The sequence below is a fragment of the Ailuropoda melanoleuca genome, chromosome 3 (assembly GCF_002007445.2).
Source record: "Ailuropoda melanoleuca isolate Jingjing chromosome 3, ASM200744v2, whole genome shotgun sequence".
Classification (NCBI taxonomy): domain Eukaryota; kingdom Metazoa; phylum Chordata; class Mammalia; order Carnivora; family Ursidae; genus Ailuropoda; species Ailuropoda melanoleuca.
Window position 1 is genome coordinate 117633666 of NC_048220.1, and position 16596 is coordinate 117650261.

The following is a 16596-nucleotide window of genomic DNA, read 5'->3' on the forward strand; positions in this document are numbered from 1 at the left end:
ATTAACTCAAACAGATCATAGACCTAAATGTAAAACACAAGACTGTGAAACTTCTAGAAGGTGGTGTGGACAAAAACCTAGATGACCTTGGGTAAGGCAATGACTTTTTAGAGACAACACCAAAGGCACAACCCTTGAAAGAAATAACTGATAAGCTTGATTTCATTGAAATTAAATATTTCTAATCTATGAAAGGCAACATCAAGAGAATGAGAGGATAAGCCACAGACTGGGAGAAAATATTTGCAAAAGACACATCTGATAAAGGACTATTGTCCAAAATATATTTTTAAAAAACTCTTAAATTTCAACCATAAGAAAACAAACAACCTGATTTTTAAAATGGTCTAAAGGCCATAACAGACACGTCACCAAAAAAGATAGACAGATGGTAAATAAATATATGAAAAGATGCCCACATGATATGTCATCAAGGAAATGCAAATCGCAACAATGAGATACCACCACACATCTGTTAAAATCCGGAACTCCGACAACACCAAATGCTAATAAAATTGTGGAGCAACAGGAACTCTCAAACATTCCCGGTTGGAACACAAAATGGTACAGCGACTCTGGGAAACAGTTTGGCAGTTTCTCACAAAACTAAACATACTCTTACTATGTGATCCAACAATCACACTCCTTTTTGGTACTTACTCAAAAAAGTTGAAAATTTATGTCCACCCAAAAAACCTGCACGCTGATGTTTAGAGCAGTTTTATTCATAAATAACAACTTGGCCAAAACATGGAGGCAACCAAGAGGCCCTACAGTAGGCCTGATAGACATGCCTGTAGTACATATAGATGATGGAATGTCATCCAGCACTAAAAAGAAATGAGCCATCAAGCCATGAAAAGGCATGAACAAAACTTAGATGCATGTCACTAACTGAAAGAAACCCATCTTAGAAAGCTACTTACTATATGACTCCAACTATGTGACATTCTGGAAAAGGCAAAATCATTGAGAATATAAAAAAAAATCAGTGGTTGCCAGAGGTTGGGGGTGGGAGGGAGAGGAGAGGGATAGATGAGCAGAGCACAGAGGGTTTTTAGAGCAGCAAAAATACTCTGTATGACACCATAATGATGGATATACGTTCTACATTTGTCCAAACCCACAGAATGCATGACTCCGTGAGTGAACCATAACATGAACTACGGACTTTAGGCGATACTCATGTGTCAGTGCGGGTTCATCCAGTGTAACCAAGGTACCACTCCAGGGGCATACTGGTCATGGGGGAGGCCATGCTTGTGGGAGGGGGGTGGTTAGGGGGGTATATGGGAAATCTCTGTATCTGCCCCTCAAATTTCTTGTGAACCTTAAACTGCTGAAAAAATAAAGTCTTAATAAAAAAAGAAAATAGAAAAAAAGTCAGTCCCAGCTCTGCCTGCTCTTGTGGTGTTTTATTTGACTTTTAGCCCCAGTTTCTTCATGTATAAAATAGGCATAATAGGGGTGCCTGGGTGGCTCAGTCGGTTAAGCATCTGCCTTCAGCTCAGGTCATGATCCCAGGGTCCTGGGATGGAGCCCCTCATCAGGCTCCCTGCTCAGGGGAGAGCCAGCTTCTCTCTCTCCTCCCTCCTTGTGCTCTCTGTCACTTTCTCTCTCTCTCTCAAATAAATAAATAAAATCTTTAAAAATAAAATAAAATTTAAATTTAAAAAATAGTCATAATAATAATTGCTACCTCCTAGAGCTAGTGTGAGGAGTTAAGGAGAGAGCATTTGAAAAAGTGTTCAACACAGTGGTCAAGAATTAGAATTTGGCCATTTCTCCTGGAAGCAGAGAGCCTATGAAGGTTCTTCTTAAATTATTGTGTTTTTCCACTGGACTGAGTGAGGAAGGGTGAAAGGGCTGAACTGCTTGTTGCTCTGTCGGATGAGACCATGCCATGCTTCATGAAGAAGGCCAAGGGCAGTGGGACACAACCAGGGGTTTGGTGTGCCATATTGTTTACCATGTCTTGCTGGTCAGGCTCAGGTCATCATGTCTGCAAAGCATCAACCTTACCCCTTGGGCCCACCTCCCTCCTGAAGTTCTGATTAACCAGTTGCCTAGGGCTGCAATCCATGAAGCTGCTCACTTCTGTGGCCCACACCAGAAAGGCAATCCCACACGAGCACCCTGGCCCACTGGGCAACCACTTACCCACGTCGGCCCCGCTGAATGCCTTCCCTAGGGGCCAGGGCCTCATGTCGATTCTCTTCCCGTTAACGGTGAGCGACTGCACACAGCCTTGAAAGCCTCTGTTTGTTCCTGTTGCTCTGACCAACCAGTATGCACTGGGAGCCCCACCAAGATAGAGGGGTGTCCGGAAGGTAATTTTACTGTGCTGGCCCTTTAAGAAAGATGAACACTGTAACTCACTAACCAAAATCGAAAGCCAAAACACAACAGGTTTTAATGAGGGGCATGGTTAAGATGTAGTTTACAGCCCTACTGCTTTCTTCCATCTGTGTTTATGCTTACAACATTGCCCTACTGGAAAATTAAACCCATGGTTACCGTAGGAAACCCAGTGAGCTCCTCAGAGGGCTGTGTTTTGAGAAGAGATGGTTTTGGAATGCTTAGAAGGGAAGGGAAGGTAGGTCAGAGCCAAGAGCAACCCAACAGGCAGGGCACCATGCTGGGCATCCAAAAAAAACTTTCTCTTTCCAGTCCTGACACCAACTTACTGTGTACCTTGGATGAATCATAGGGTTCTTGTGTGTCTCAAAAGGTGATAATGCTAATTTTGTGTATATGTAGGCCAACCCTTACCTTTTACTCTCCTAGTCACCCTTATACTATGTCCTGCAAGAAACATTGTATGTGGTGGGGAAAGGGCAGGATTGCCACACAGATTGTGTTGCAAAATATTTTGAAATTTGCTCATGGATACAACTTTTGAGTGTGTGTGTGTATATCTACAATTAGGTAGGGACATTTCTAATCTTAGAGAAAACCACGATCTGGATTGCAGGTTTTGAGGGTACAAAATACAGAGCTGAACATTAGGTAGGACAAAATTAAGGTGCCCTTCATCATTTTTTTTATTACAGAAATATCTTATTCATTTGGATTAAAGTGGGCTGGGAAAAGGCATGTTGCCAGAATTTATAAAAAGTCCAGAATGTAAGCCACTGAAATGTAATCTTTATCTTTTAGACTTTTGTTGCCAACAAATAGAACATCTAAATCATTAATTTATCTTTCCTAATGGATAGATAAGAATCATTGATAAATAGTATACTGAATATGAGCTAGGCAGCTTTAAAGAACTTACAGTGAATTTTAAGGATTGTTCACCAGCCACTGGGCGTACTGTTTTTGTTAGATGAATTGAGTGCCCTGTTGGCTTATTTCATTCAGATCCTCAGAATTCCCTCCTGGATCTTATCTTCACTGTTCCCTGATCCAAGCCCACAGCAGGGGCCTGACAACTCAATCTTTTTTTCCTTTTCTGGGACAGAAAAGGTGTGGTAGGGTGGGTGGTTCCTCTGAGCCTCCCTCACAACATCCCAGGCAATAGTCTGGTAAAGTTTGGCCTTTACCTTGCTCTGATGAGGGTTGCTCTGGCTTCTGGAGCCTGCTTTGCCTGCTATGCAGAGAACTGGAAGTGCCCTGGAGTTTGCCTTCCCCCAGCAAAGCACTTAACAGTTTTTGATGGGAACCAAAGTGTGAAAGTCCAATTCCCTTGCTTTGGGTTGGGATGACTCTTAGGTGTAACTTGTACTGCTTTTGTTTCTTTCGCTTGTTGTTACCACACGGCTCGGTTTATTAACCTTTGCAAAATTTCCTTGCTCTCAACCACAAGACATTTTCACATGTATAGCTTCTATTACAGCTTCTCCATCTTATATTCACTGTTAGTATTTGGGATCCAAGTCCAAAGCTTCTTTATTCCTATCAGACTTGATTGTAATCATATTAGCGCTATTGTCTTGGCATGTATGTGATTCCATAGTTCATTTTTCAACACAGTCTTTTTTCCCTTAGGAATACATGCGTATATGCATAAGCGACCTCACTGGATTCATATTCACTATGTTTGGATTCTTGTTCCTTTGGAACCACTGGGGTCCAAATTAATGGGAATCGGCAAGGCTTGGCCCTTTATATAACATGTCTTGCCGGTAAAAAATAGTGGAAAGTCCAGGCAGGGAGGAAACCACACACATATACACAAAGGCTTTCTTGCTACATTTTTCCTCAGAGAATACAGACACCTGCCTGATTATAATTACAGACTCGGTTCCTTGGCAGGTTGCTAATCCAAACTGTTTATTCTAAACAGGGTTCTAAAATTGCCCAGAGCATGACCAATATGTGAATACCTAGGTGATTTACTGAGTAGCCCAACAGTTAAATTGTTTGACCACTTCCTGGAATCATGGCCCCCCAAAAGGGCAGATGAAAGGATCGTTCCTGTCTATTCAACCAAGTGAACTTTTCAGGACTGTTTTCTAAAGCCACATGGCAACACCCTCGCCTTAAAAGCAAGCTTTGTGTTTGGCACTAATAACAGCATCTTTTCTTCCCATACGGGCCTTCTCCCCCCCGCCCCCCGGCTTTGTCCTTGTGGAAAGAGAACATGGCCCTGAGCACAAGGCCAACTGCATGTTTCTGCGCCCCCACAGTGATGATGCTTACAGATTCAACTCTTCTCCTCAGCAGTTGTGGGATGGATGGGTGCCCTGAGCGTGCGTCCTGCCATGTCTGCCTCAGCTCTCTGCAGCGACCCCCACCCCGCCCTGGGGGATGTTAACGGTGGGCGGTAGTTGGGTGGGCAGGGTGTGAGGCTCGTACTCACCTGGGACTGGCCTGTCACCAGGGTGCCGTTGTTCACCTGCAGCAGCCCTTTCAGCCCATCTCTGTGGAGCGTAACTGTGTGCCAGGCCCCTAGTTTGATTTTGCTTTCACTTGTAATGACAGCAATTCCAGTTCCACAATTAAACCTGTGGGGAGGAAAAGGCCAAAAAGGCTCTCTGATCAACCAGCTCAGTATGTGTTCAGACCTCATGGACACCACTTCTGGGGCGATGGCTACTTTGAGAGCCAACCTGTTCTGTTATTTTTATGAATATCAAGAACCGTTTCAATCTCTACATGAAAGAGCTAGACGCCTGCTTTCTGGGCCAGTCTCAGTCCAGTTATCTTTAATCTGCCCATAGACCCTTAAATTGTGGGGCCTTCTTCAACCTGATTTTCTCTGCAGTTTCGAAACGGATGGGCAACTAAGATCCTCCCCCCTCCCTCTTGGTGACTGCCAGATGGTTCAAGTGGATCCAAGGTACAGCGAATTAAAACTTGAGTCATTCTGCTTCCAGGTATTTCTCTGGGGACTTGCCCCAACTCCCAGATGACGGGCTCAGCGATATTAATAAAATGTAAAAAACACAAGTCTTCACACTCATCTTGGCAAGCTGGCCAGCATGCCATCTGTGCTCAGCTGTGCCCAAATGCAGGTGCAGTTTCCACAGGAGGCCCCAGCGTTGTGGGGAGGTGTGGGCAGAGGGGGAACATTCTCAGACGATTGCTTTACCCTTGTTTTTGTTTTCTTTCTCCAACTTCCCTATGGCGCAGGGTACCACTAGTCACTGTGCCTTTCATCTAGAACCCTGACCCTCACGTCAGCTTCCAGACGGCCACCATGCCACTTCCCCCTGGGTCCTGAGATGGCCAGTGGGGAAGGACACAGGGCCAGCATCATCCTTCTCTGGACTTGCACTAATTGAAGCTACTTCTCATGGATTCCCTGTGTCTCCACGACCCTCGGTGGAGGGGAATGGGGTTGAGAGGCATGGCCGAGTAGGCTTCTCTGGGGGGCAGGGTAGCAGAATCAGGAGGTGCAGAGCTGGGGAGTGGCTACCAGCAAATCCCTGCCAGTGCTACAGATCCTCCAAGTGTGAGAACTGCTGCCCCAGACCATGGCCCAGCATCAAACTCCCATGAATCAAAGCATTTATAGCAAAGGATGGGGGACTGCTGTCTTCTCCAAGCGGGATGTTCAACTGTCCTCTCCAGCTTAACCTAAAGTAATCTGGGGGCTGAAATCATCCGAAGACAATAATGGTTACTGCTTATTGAGTGCTTGCTATGAGCCAGGCACCGCTCTAAGCACTTTGATGTATTCACTCACTTCATCCTCACGAGTCCTGGGAGGAAATGCCCGCTCAGAGAGGTGAGGTCACTTGCTGAAGGTCAGGCAGCAGAGGAATGGTGGCAAGGACCTTAACCAGTGCGCAAGGGACAGGACAAGGCTGATCCTCACTGGTCATTCTCACGTAGGCGCTGTGTACACCCCGCGAGGGTGGTTCAACACTCCCACCCCCACAAAACTCTGCCCCCAGAAACCCATGCACAAACTAATGGCGGATTCCGAAGTCCACTGGCAAAGAAATGACCAGGGCTGAGGAGGAGCGCCAAACAGTCTGCCGTGGCCCCAGGGGGAAGCTGAGGATGGGCTCTTGGCCTCTGGGAACCCTCAGGAGGTTGAGGGCTCCTCTCTGCTCTCCGTGGCCGTCAGTCCTATTTGCCTGGAGACAAGAAGATCCCAGCCTCCTTCCCGTCACATCTACTCGAGCCCCAGGAGCAAAGGGACCAGATGGCTTGGGCCCACTGTTGCATTCACTGGACCTACAACAGTGCCTGGTACACTGCAGGTGCTCCAGAAACATTTCCTGTCGAATGAACGGATGGTTACAGGTTCCAAAACTCAAGCTTCAAGGGTGACCGGCAATCCTGATATGCCACTATTTTGTAAACAGCTCCCTGCTTGCCTTATATGCACTGTTCCTCTACCTGCAGGGATCCATCCCATTTCTATTTTATTCACACTATAAAAATATAAACGTAATGTAGAATGGCATTAACAAATCCGTGGGGTTTCGGTGGGAGTTACCTGAACTGGAGAGAGCGTCTGATGATGGCCAGGGCCATGAAATCACCCCTCCCGTGCTCGTTCTCCCCGCAGTACAGCAATAAGCCGTCCTCCGCCTCTGCCTATTGTACCAACAAAAGCCACACGAATAATGAGTGCCACCTGGAAACACTCATGAATATGAAACCCGAGCATTCTCTCTGTGGTCCTGTTTACGGAGGGGCAAGCACACGGACTCCAGTGAACTCCCGGGTACCAGTTCTCTACTCCTTTCCAGTAAACAAAGGGCAGTGATAGAAACAGTGTGTGAAGAATGGCAGTGAGTTTAGAGAAAGCTGGCTCTGCCTTTGACCTTCTCTTCCCTTGGCTTGGTGGGTCCACCAGCAGAGCCTCAGGAAAGCCATGTGCACAGACACCCCGTCACAGAGAGGCTGTTTGCGTGTCCGTCAAATTTCTATTTTCACCAAAGAGCATTCTATTTTTTTTTCTTACTCTTTTTACTTCCCTCCCTCTGGAGAAGCATGCACATTTGCTTCTTTCCTTCTGTTAGGAGAACAGGACAACATCTGTCCTGCTGATAGACTAGGTTGGTTTTCACCCATGTTGGCTGCCCTAGACTGGGATAGATCATCTTTTGGACACACGACACTGTGACCATGACCTCAAAGGGGACTTGTTTCCAGATCTCCAAACCTTGCTGTGTTGTCTGAGATGTCCAAAGGAATAACTCTAAGCTGAAGTCCCCGATAGAAATCTGATTTGCAGTTGATTCAGATCAGAGAGCTTCCACTGGGCTCTTACTATGTGCCAGGGCCGCGTGTCTAGCAGTTTTTCATTTGTTCGGTTATCGTCACAGCAAGGATGGCAGACATGTGAGCTCCCTTTAAGAAGGATTTGGGAATAGGGAATGCATTATGCCTCTGAGATCCTTGTCTGTGAGGAGTCACGACGATGAGCCACAGGGCTGTGACCTGCATGCTCTCACTGGCCGGCCAGCCACTTCCACAGTTCAGTAGCATAGAGAACCCACCCTCCACTCACTGGCACCCTTTATGTGTGAATGTGCCCATCGTTCTTGCTACCCTGTGAACATGTTTAAGGACCTTTGCTATTTGTCTCCACACTTCCTGCACTCCCAGCCCGCCGCATTTGATACGGCACAATGCTCAGCTGAGATGTCCGTCCGATAGGCATTCATCAAACAACTAATCCTTCTTACCCTAAATTCAAGAGTAATTTGAAACGCCTGATAGGAGTTCTTCAGAGGCTCAAAAGTTACATAGGAGTGGCCAAAGAACTGAGGATACTGTATAACAATATCTGAAAAGAGAAAAAGACAACATAAAAGCATACTGTATGATTTCCTTACTTCTTCAAATGCAAAACAATATGTGCCATTGCCTAGAGGTCATTAAGTGAAAACCTCGAATAATCTGCTACACCTGGCTTATTACCTTCTCTACTTTTTACACCTATGATTCTCATTCTTAGGGACTTTGAGCTTCTGAAATTCTTCGGGAGAAACTGGAGATTGTTAACTTGCTACCCGAAAAAGAAATCAATGGTTTTAAGACCACTGCCACCTGCCTTCCAGCTGGACATTTGTGTAATGTAAGTTGGCTCAATTATTATCTTTCTTAACCTCCACGCCAGTGTTTCAGCTGCAGTTTTGCAGTAGAGACGTGATCCAAGTACAGTCTGCCTCCCCGAGGTGCTGTCAGGACTATTTATTAATTGCTCCAAAAGGACATGTATGCCACACGTAGAAACAGGGCACTGGTCAACTAGAAGCAGTGGAAGTGGCCTTACATTTTTCCTGGATGGCTAATTTAATTATGAATATGTGGAAAAGGTGCTTATCTTAGACAAAGGGCTAGAAAGAACCATGTGTGGAACACAAAACTGCCCTCTGGCTCCCACCATGTTCTTCTCCCCACCAACGGCCTACCTTCTGAGCAGCTCGCACCACCTTTGCCCAGTTTGCATTGGCACCGTGAGCCCCCCCAGGTGTAGTCATTGGCACAAAAGCTATCAGCAGAGCAGAGCGTTTCATCACAAGACGTGTCAAAGAGCCTCGGCATCATAGCCACTCCATTCTGCTCTTTCATCTCCATTGGCGTGGGCTGGGGAGCCACTGTAGTTGTTGGGAGAGATGCTAGGGTAAGGGGGGCAGGCCTCGGAGCAGTCTTTGGGTTTGACCTGAGTGCCAGCTCAGATTCCACCAAAAATTTCCCATTTCCTCCTTTGAGAGCAGGAAGTAGTTTCACCTAAAGCCAGAGAAGAGAAAGGGTTCAGGATTAACACAGAGCACAGTGTTTATGGGTGATGTCTAATACTTGAAAATATGGTCACTTTTGTTATTTCTCAAAACCCTAGGATGCAGATGGGGTAGATAGGACTGATCCCACTTTATGGATAAGAACTCTAGGCTCAAGGATTGTAAGTACCTTTTCCTGTGCTATTCAGAAAATCAGTGGTAAAGCTGATATTACATGATTTTTATTATTATAATATCACAAAGATGTGTTACTTTGCCAAGGAATTGTTCATTTCCTTCTAATATTTGACTCCATACATGTCCACTTGGTGGGAATCTAAATGTATTTCTGCCAGATTGTGAAGTCCGCAGGCAGGGGCCGGCTACAGAACATCAGCGTGGTGGGTACCTAGTTACCACGAATTTATGAGCACCTGGAGCCTAACAGAGAAAATAAGTGTTAAGAGCAAATGGGCCAATTTAAGCAAGTTTTAAGTAAAATGTTCATGGTCCATTGGTTAAATTGCCTTGTTCAGTATGAAAACAAAAACACCCAGGTTTTATGAGCAGAGATTCTTGTTACCTCCTCAAAGGAAACATCCGAATTCAAGTAGTCTTCAAATTCGTCATCCTCAGCGATTCCCGTTGTATAACGGGATCCATAGCAGCCACTTCCTGCTTCCTTGGGGCCTGCACAGAGAAAAGAGCACACACTGTCAGCATACGCCTTTCCTTGCTTTTCTATCATTATTGAGCCATATACAGAGCTCTGTCAAATGGATCGGGAGGTATTGGAAACACACAAAAAGTAACACAAGAGAGGAAGCTCAATGACCAAAAAATTAAAAAAAAAAAAAGTTTCATCTCGTAAGTACTAAGGAAATGCCTATTAATTCCAGAAAGAGCTGCCATTTTATACTGACAAGACTGGCAAAAAATGTAAATGTTGGGCAATAAAAGAATATCACCAAGGATGGGATCCATGGGGACTCTTTATACCGAGGTTAGATGTGTACAACCACTTTACAAAAATTCTTGGAAATAAGTAGATAATGTTCACACCTTTCAACCCAGCAATTTCAACCCAACTTACAAAATCTGGAGAAATTCTCCCACATCTGTACCAGGCCACATGCAAAACACAGTCATAGCAACAGAATTTATAATGGTAAAAAACATTTCAAATTCCTATTTATAACAACAAGTAACACCCTAAATATCTGTCAGCAGAGAATAGATAAGTGAATTATACTATATCTATGGAATAGACTACTATATTGCAGGAGAAATGAAAGAATGAGCATTTAATGCATCGGCATGGCTTAATCTCACATTATTCCATGCAAAAAATGCAAGTTTCAAAAGAACATATCCAGTTTGATGCCATTTATATAAAATTCAACAGCAAGCGAAATTTAATATATTATTTAAGGATAAATATATACAAATAGAACTATATAGAACTGAATATATATTTATATGTAAATATAAATATGTAAATATTTATATGTAAATATATATAGTTCTAAATATGTGTGTGTATACATGTATACACACACACACACACACACACACACACATGTCTTAACTCATAAGAAAAGTAAGACCATGATGTAAATACTTGGGGGAAGTTAGGAGAGGGATGTGAATGAGCTCCGGAACACAGAAGCCTCTGAGAGCTCTATAACAGTCTATTTCTTAAGACAGGTGCTGGGTACCTATGAGTGTTCATATTATCTTTATACAAACTCTTGATGCATGAAATATTTCATTACAAATTCTTTAAAACAAGAAAGAGACATTTCACTAGAGTAAACACTCCTACACCCGGCAAAAGGGGGCCCTACGTGGTTATCTTGGGTGCCACCATTTCCATCCATCTTAGCAGGACAATGGGATCTTTGAGAACTGGAAGGTGGGCTGAGAATAACTCTTAGGAGACAATATATGACACTGCCTTTTGGGGGATGGTCACAAAATCTACTGATCTCCAAGAGTCCTGCCATAGGTGGTCGCAGGTGGTACTCTCCCAGGGTATGAGAGTCTTCCAAAGTGCTGTTCCATAGCACCCCCATTTCCTCCCAGTTGGTTCGGGCCTAGGTACCAAGTGCCTTCTCTAAGCAGGACATGCTGGGCACCAGCCCTTACAGCAGAAACAACTCTGGCAACAGAAACTGACTTCTGTAGGTTGCAATGCCCATCAGACATCCAGTGTTTGGATGACTGGTTAGGAGAAGGAGAGGAAAGGAGAGTAGGGAGACATAAAAAACATAAACTGAACTTAAAAACATTCTGCTTGCACAATAAGCTAAGCCAAACACCTTTCTCACAAAAGCAAACTCACCCTCCTTTAAGCAAAAAAAAAAAAAAAAAAAAAAAAAAAAAAAAATAGCACGCAGATTGAAAACAGAGTTGAAGGACACAACAGAAAGACGGTGTGGGAAACCTTCGCGGTGGGCACACAGTCGACCAGAAATCTCCTCCCAACCAGGAAGAGAGAGACCGTGGTGGGCAGGTGATGTGGAGACAGCAGGGAAGGAACCGTTCTCAGGTGCTCAGGCACATTTTGGTGAAGGTGGGATAACACAGGGGAGGTCGTGGTCTCACCACCTTTACTTCAACTCCCCACAGTTTTATTTAAAATAGCCCACATGTCAGCTGAAAATCCAAGCCTGCTGATTCCAGGTTTATACCTGGATGCAAGTTATCTTAAGCTACCTGCCTCCAGCCGGCACAGCTGTGTGCCAGATGTCTTCACACAAAAAGCCAGGAAGCCCCTGAACACAGCTTTCCTCTCTCTTGTCTCTCTGGAGCTGTGTACCTTTCTACCTCTCTCCTCAACTCTCCCTCTTTCTCTGGATCCCTTTCTCACTCTCCATTTCTATGTCTGTCTCTCTCATAGATTCACAATTGTCAGGTTAAGGAGGAAAGAATCCATTTGATAATAAAAGAACGATATAGCACATACATGAAGAGAGCTGCATTTTGTCTCCAGGTAGCTGGTCTCTCTCTACCTTCAAGGTGTTCTCCCTGCCCTGTCCACATTCTCGCCATTCTTGTACTGTGCTCACCAAAGTCGAGATTCTCTTCATTTCATCTTATGATACCCTAACTGAAAAATAAAAACTTTCAAAGACCACCATGACCTACGGGATAAATCCTAGGCTCCTGCTTGAGAGTTCAAGGATCTCAGTGTAACTCCTCTTTTTCCTCCTTCTTTCCCCCATCACCATTATCTATTGAAACCCACTGTCCCTCCACAATTAACAGGTATGGTTGTGTGCGTAACGTAATACATTTCTAAACTTTACGATAATCTTGCAAAGTAAGAATGGTTAATTTCACTTTATAGAGAAGTAAATTGAAGCTCAGAAAGGCTAAATGATTTGACTAAGAGCAAAGATTTTGTAACTAGCCAAGCCCAACTCAAAGCCAGGTCTGTCTGGTTGCTACTTTCCCAGTTGCCTGTCAGAGAAGAAGCCACTGTGGAGGTGGAAAGAGCCTGGGACTTAGAAAATTAACACTTAGGACCATTTTTACTGTGCCAGGAACTTTCATACATTATTTCTATTAATCCTCAAAAAGTGCTGTGTCATTATTTTCTCCATTTTACCATGTGAAATATAAGCTCAGAAATATTAAGTCACTTGCTCAAAGGCACCCAGATGGTAAATAGCAGAGCTAGAATTTATCTTCGGTTTCTCTTTTGACTACATCATACTACTTATAGTCTACTCCAAATTGTGTTTTCAGCATTTTTTCTCCTCTTCAAAAGTCCTAATGGTCAAACTGGTTGATCAGTTGTCTCCTTAATACATCTAGTGTTTTCTTATCCCAAGACTGGTTATTACTTTTTCCACACTGCCATCTTTCCTTCCTCTCCTATATCCTACACATAGCTTACCCATCCCTCCAACTGCATGCATCCTGTGGAGACAGAGCTGAATGTATACCATGAAAAGGCCAAAATCAAGTGATATTTTAAAAAGAGAACATCAGACAATTCCGGAGAAAAGATGGCGATTCCACAAAAGATGAAACTGGCAAGACCTGTAGGACGTTCCTCCATCTCCTCCAGGATGGGGTCATCCACCCATGCATATGTGCCCCTAACCATGAGCTTAGAACAAATTTCCAGAGCTTGAAAATATCAACAGATGCTTAGAATTTTATTTCCACCTCTGGACTCCTGGCCCCAGAATGCTGTCCTTATGTTTCCCAACTCAGTTGTGAACCCCTTGAAGGCAGGAACCATAATTTTAGGCTTCTTGATAACCCTTTCCATCACCCATTTAAGTCCATTTAAGTAACACTTCACACACTTTAAAGCTGCAGGAGACCTCAGACACCTTGAAGTCCAAACTTCTCATTTCATAAATGCGTGAACTGAGGCAACAGAAGACAAGTAACTTGAGATCAAGGTCATACGTCTCATTAGAAGACCTAGGACCAGAATTGGATCATATGACCCCTAGTTCAATATCCATAACACTCTATCATGCACTTTTTGATGCCAAGTATCTAAGATACTTCAACCAGAAGAACATGAAGACACTGAGGTTGGGTGTAGGTAGCCGAGGTCTCCTCCTGCCCCTTAGCCTACCTAGGAAGTCTGTCTTGAAGGAAACTTCTTAGAGAAAAGGACCATGGATGTGTTGCAGCAGCTGTGAAATGGTACAAAGATGAGAATGGAAATGATGCCAGATTCTGTTCTTTCCAACAAGTAGAATAAGGCATATGTTATTCACTGGATAAAGTCCTTTGGTATTTATAAAAACTGCTTTGTTTTGTCATGATACTACATATCTTTTTGAAGCCAGAAGCTACTGCTTGGTTTGGGGAAACAAAGGGTATGAGATAAGGGTGGGGAAAGGAATATGGAATTATAAGGACTCAGAGTCAAAGAAATTTTGACTTCTATCAAAAGACCTTAGAGATCAGCTAGCACAACAAGTCCATTTTACAGACAGGTAGACTGAGGCTCAGAGAGTCCATGTGACTTGCCCAGAGAGACAGCTCACTGGTGGCAGAGCTGATCCAGAATTCTGGGCTCTCGATGCTGCTTTCTGCTACCCTTTACGGCATCTCAAATTCCCTATCCCTCATCATAACCTGGGCTAATAGTTACTTCCCATTTTTAATAGGAAGGAAAGGAGCACAGCATGACTGGAAGGAACATGGAATAAAATTCTCTGCTCTTGTTCAGGGCTGGCCCCACCACATCAGAGTTCAAATCCATGGCTTACATGAAGTTTTTACCAATTGTTTCTAAGTGAACATGGAATGCACAGTCCAAGACTGTGATAAAAATTCTCTCAGTAGCCTGGGGTTATTGTAATTAAAGTGCATAAATTATCTCTTTCTACTTGGCACGTTGTTAATTAGGAAAAGAGAACATTAAAAAGGAGGCATGTATTTAAAACCAGAGAAGTCAAACCACTGACTGAATGCAAAACAAGTTCAAGGGTTATTCTACTGCAAGAAAAACTCACACAAAATACAAATTACTACGGACAAATTAAGGGTGATTTATTTGGCAAAAACCTGTATGTTTATTTTTTTATTTTTTAAAGATTTATTTATTTATTTGAGAGAGGGAGAGAGAGGGCACGCATGTGGGGGGAGAGGCAGAGGGAGAGAGAATCCTGAAGCAGACTCCCGGCTGAGCGCAGAGCCTGACTCGAGGCTCGATCCCAGGACCCTAAGATCATGACTGGAGCCAAAATCAAGAGTTAGCCACTTAACCAAACTGAGCCACCCAGGCGCCCCTTTATGTTTATTTTTATGAAAGCATCACAAGTGTTCTATAAATAGTGAGTTTCTCTGATGTATCAACATGGTGTAGTCGGAAATACCCCTGGTCATGGAATCCAAATAATTAGGAGAGGGACACAGATGACTATGTGACTCTGGGCAAGACACTTAATCTCTCTGGGCCTCATGTTTTCTAATAAAACAAGGAATGGGATTAGATTTGATGACCTATGGGGTCCTTTCCAGCACTAACGTTCTGTGACCCTGAAGTTTACACTTTTGATTTAAACATATTGTTGGCATCTGTTACTTCAAGCAAGGTTTAAAAAAGAAACAACTGGGGAATTTTATTTGTGTGGATGAAAAAGAAAAAAAGGAGTTAATTCAGCAAAGAAGTTACATGCTTTGGGGATTGTGGCTTTGTGTTCAATATTAGAAGCCTCCTAGAAGGTAGGATATCATTTATCAGAATTCATCTTTATTCACAAGAACCAGGTTATGTGAGGCCCTTCTCTTACTATTCTCCTGGTTGGGCCCATCCACCCATGGATATGTGCCCCTAACCGTGAACTTAGCTCTTGACAATGGATGAGAGAGGAACACTGATTCCCCACTCCTGAAGTTATAATCATGCGGAGAGTTTCTGGGATTCTTGTCCAACCCCTTTTCCTCCCTACAGAGGTAGAGACAGCAACCTAGATCTGGGTAGAAGCATTTGGTCCACATTTCTTTCTTTTTTTTTTTTTAAGATTTTATTTATTTATTTGACAGAGATAGAGACAGCCAGCGAGAGGGGAAATACAAGCAGGAGGAGTGGGAGAGGAAGAAGCAGGCTCATAGCAGAAGAGCCTGATGTGGGGCTCGATCCCATAATGCTGGGATCACGCCCTGAGCCGAAGGCAGATGCTTAACCGCTGTGCCACCCAGGCGCCCCATTTGGTCCACATTTCTGAGCTGAGTGAATCTAATCTATCAAAGGACCTGGGGGAGGGAGGTGGAGTTGGGGGCAAATTCTGTCCCTCCCACCCCCCTTCTCAACCTAGAAAAGTGGAAAGCAGTGACCTGGGCAGGTGTGACTTCTCTGCAAATGCAACTTTCCTTCAAGTGGGCTCTTAGTCAGAGGGGAGTTTGCAAACCCACTTTGTACCTTAGAGTAAGCTACGTTCTCTGCCCAGCATTTATTGGAAATAAGGATGGCAATTTGATTCTTTATCTGCTGACTATGTTGTCTTATTTCTCAGTTGGTTCAGAAAGTGGACAAAGAGGATAAGTGTTTTTAATTGGGCATCCTCAAAACCTCAACTCACCAGAGCAAGAATGATTGGAGGAGAAGTGTCCCCTAGGAGTCAATGTGTCACGGACGGAAACTGGAGCATCTCCTCCAGTGCAAATATTCAAGACACGGTTGGTTGGATAGAAAAATGACAGGTCAGCCCCGTGGCCTTTGTCCCTTTGGAGACTCTGTATTACTGCCAGTTCGAGCCCTATCCCATACCAATTTATTCCTTCTTATCCTGCTCCAGCCAGAAAGAACAATGGTTCTTCTTTCAATTTGGGAGGCACATCATGCTTTCTCCTGCCTCAGGGTCTTTGCACATGCTATTCCCTGTGCTTGGAAATCTTATCCCTCATTGCCCACTTTTTGCCTTTTTAATTTTTATGTCTCTGCTCAAAACCACTTTCTTAGACATGTTCTCTCTGTACCCCAGAT

At 44.0% G+C, this 16596-nt stretch overlaps 1 protein-coding gene across 1 annotated transcript in view; it reads right to left on the reverse strand.

The window, feature by feature from the left end:
* The window catches only part of EGFLAM (EGF like, fibronectin type III and laminin G domains), a 184051-nt gene that overhangs the window by 45234 nt on the left and 122221 nt on the right, over positions 1 to 16596 (reverse strand). The window contains exons 8-13 of the mRNA XM_034656987.1: positions 9715 to 9821; positions 8823 to 9141; positions 8094 to 8194; positions 6896 to 6996; positions 4805 to 4949; positions 2161 to 2350 (exon numbers count right to left, since the gene is read on the reverse strand). Coding sequence (XP_034512878.1) covers positions 2161 to 2350; positions 4805 to 4949; positions 6896 to 6996; positions 8094 to 8194; positions 8823 to 9141; positions 9715 to 9821 — 963 coding nt within the window. The remainder of the gene's footprint in view (positions 1 to 2160; positions 2351 to 4804; positions 4950 to 6895; positions 6997 to 8093; positions 8195 to 8822; positions 9142 to 9714; positions 9822 to 16596) is intronic.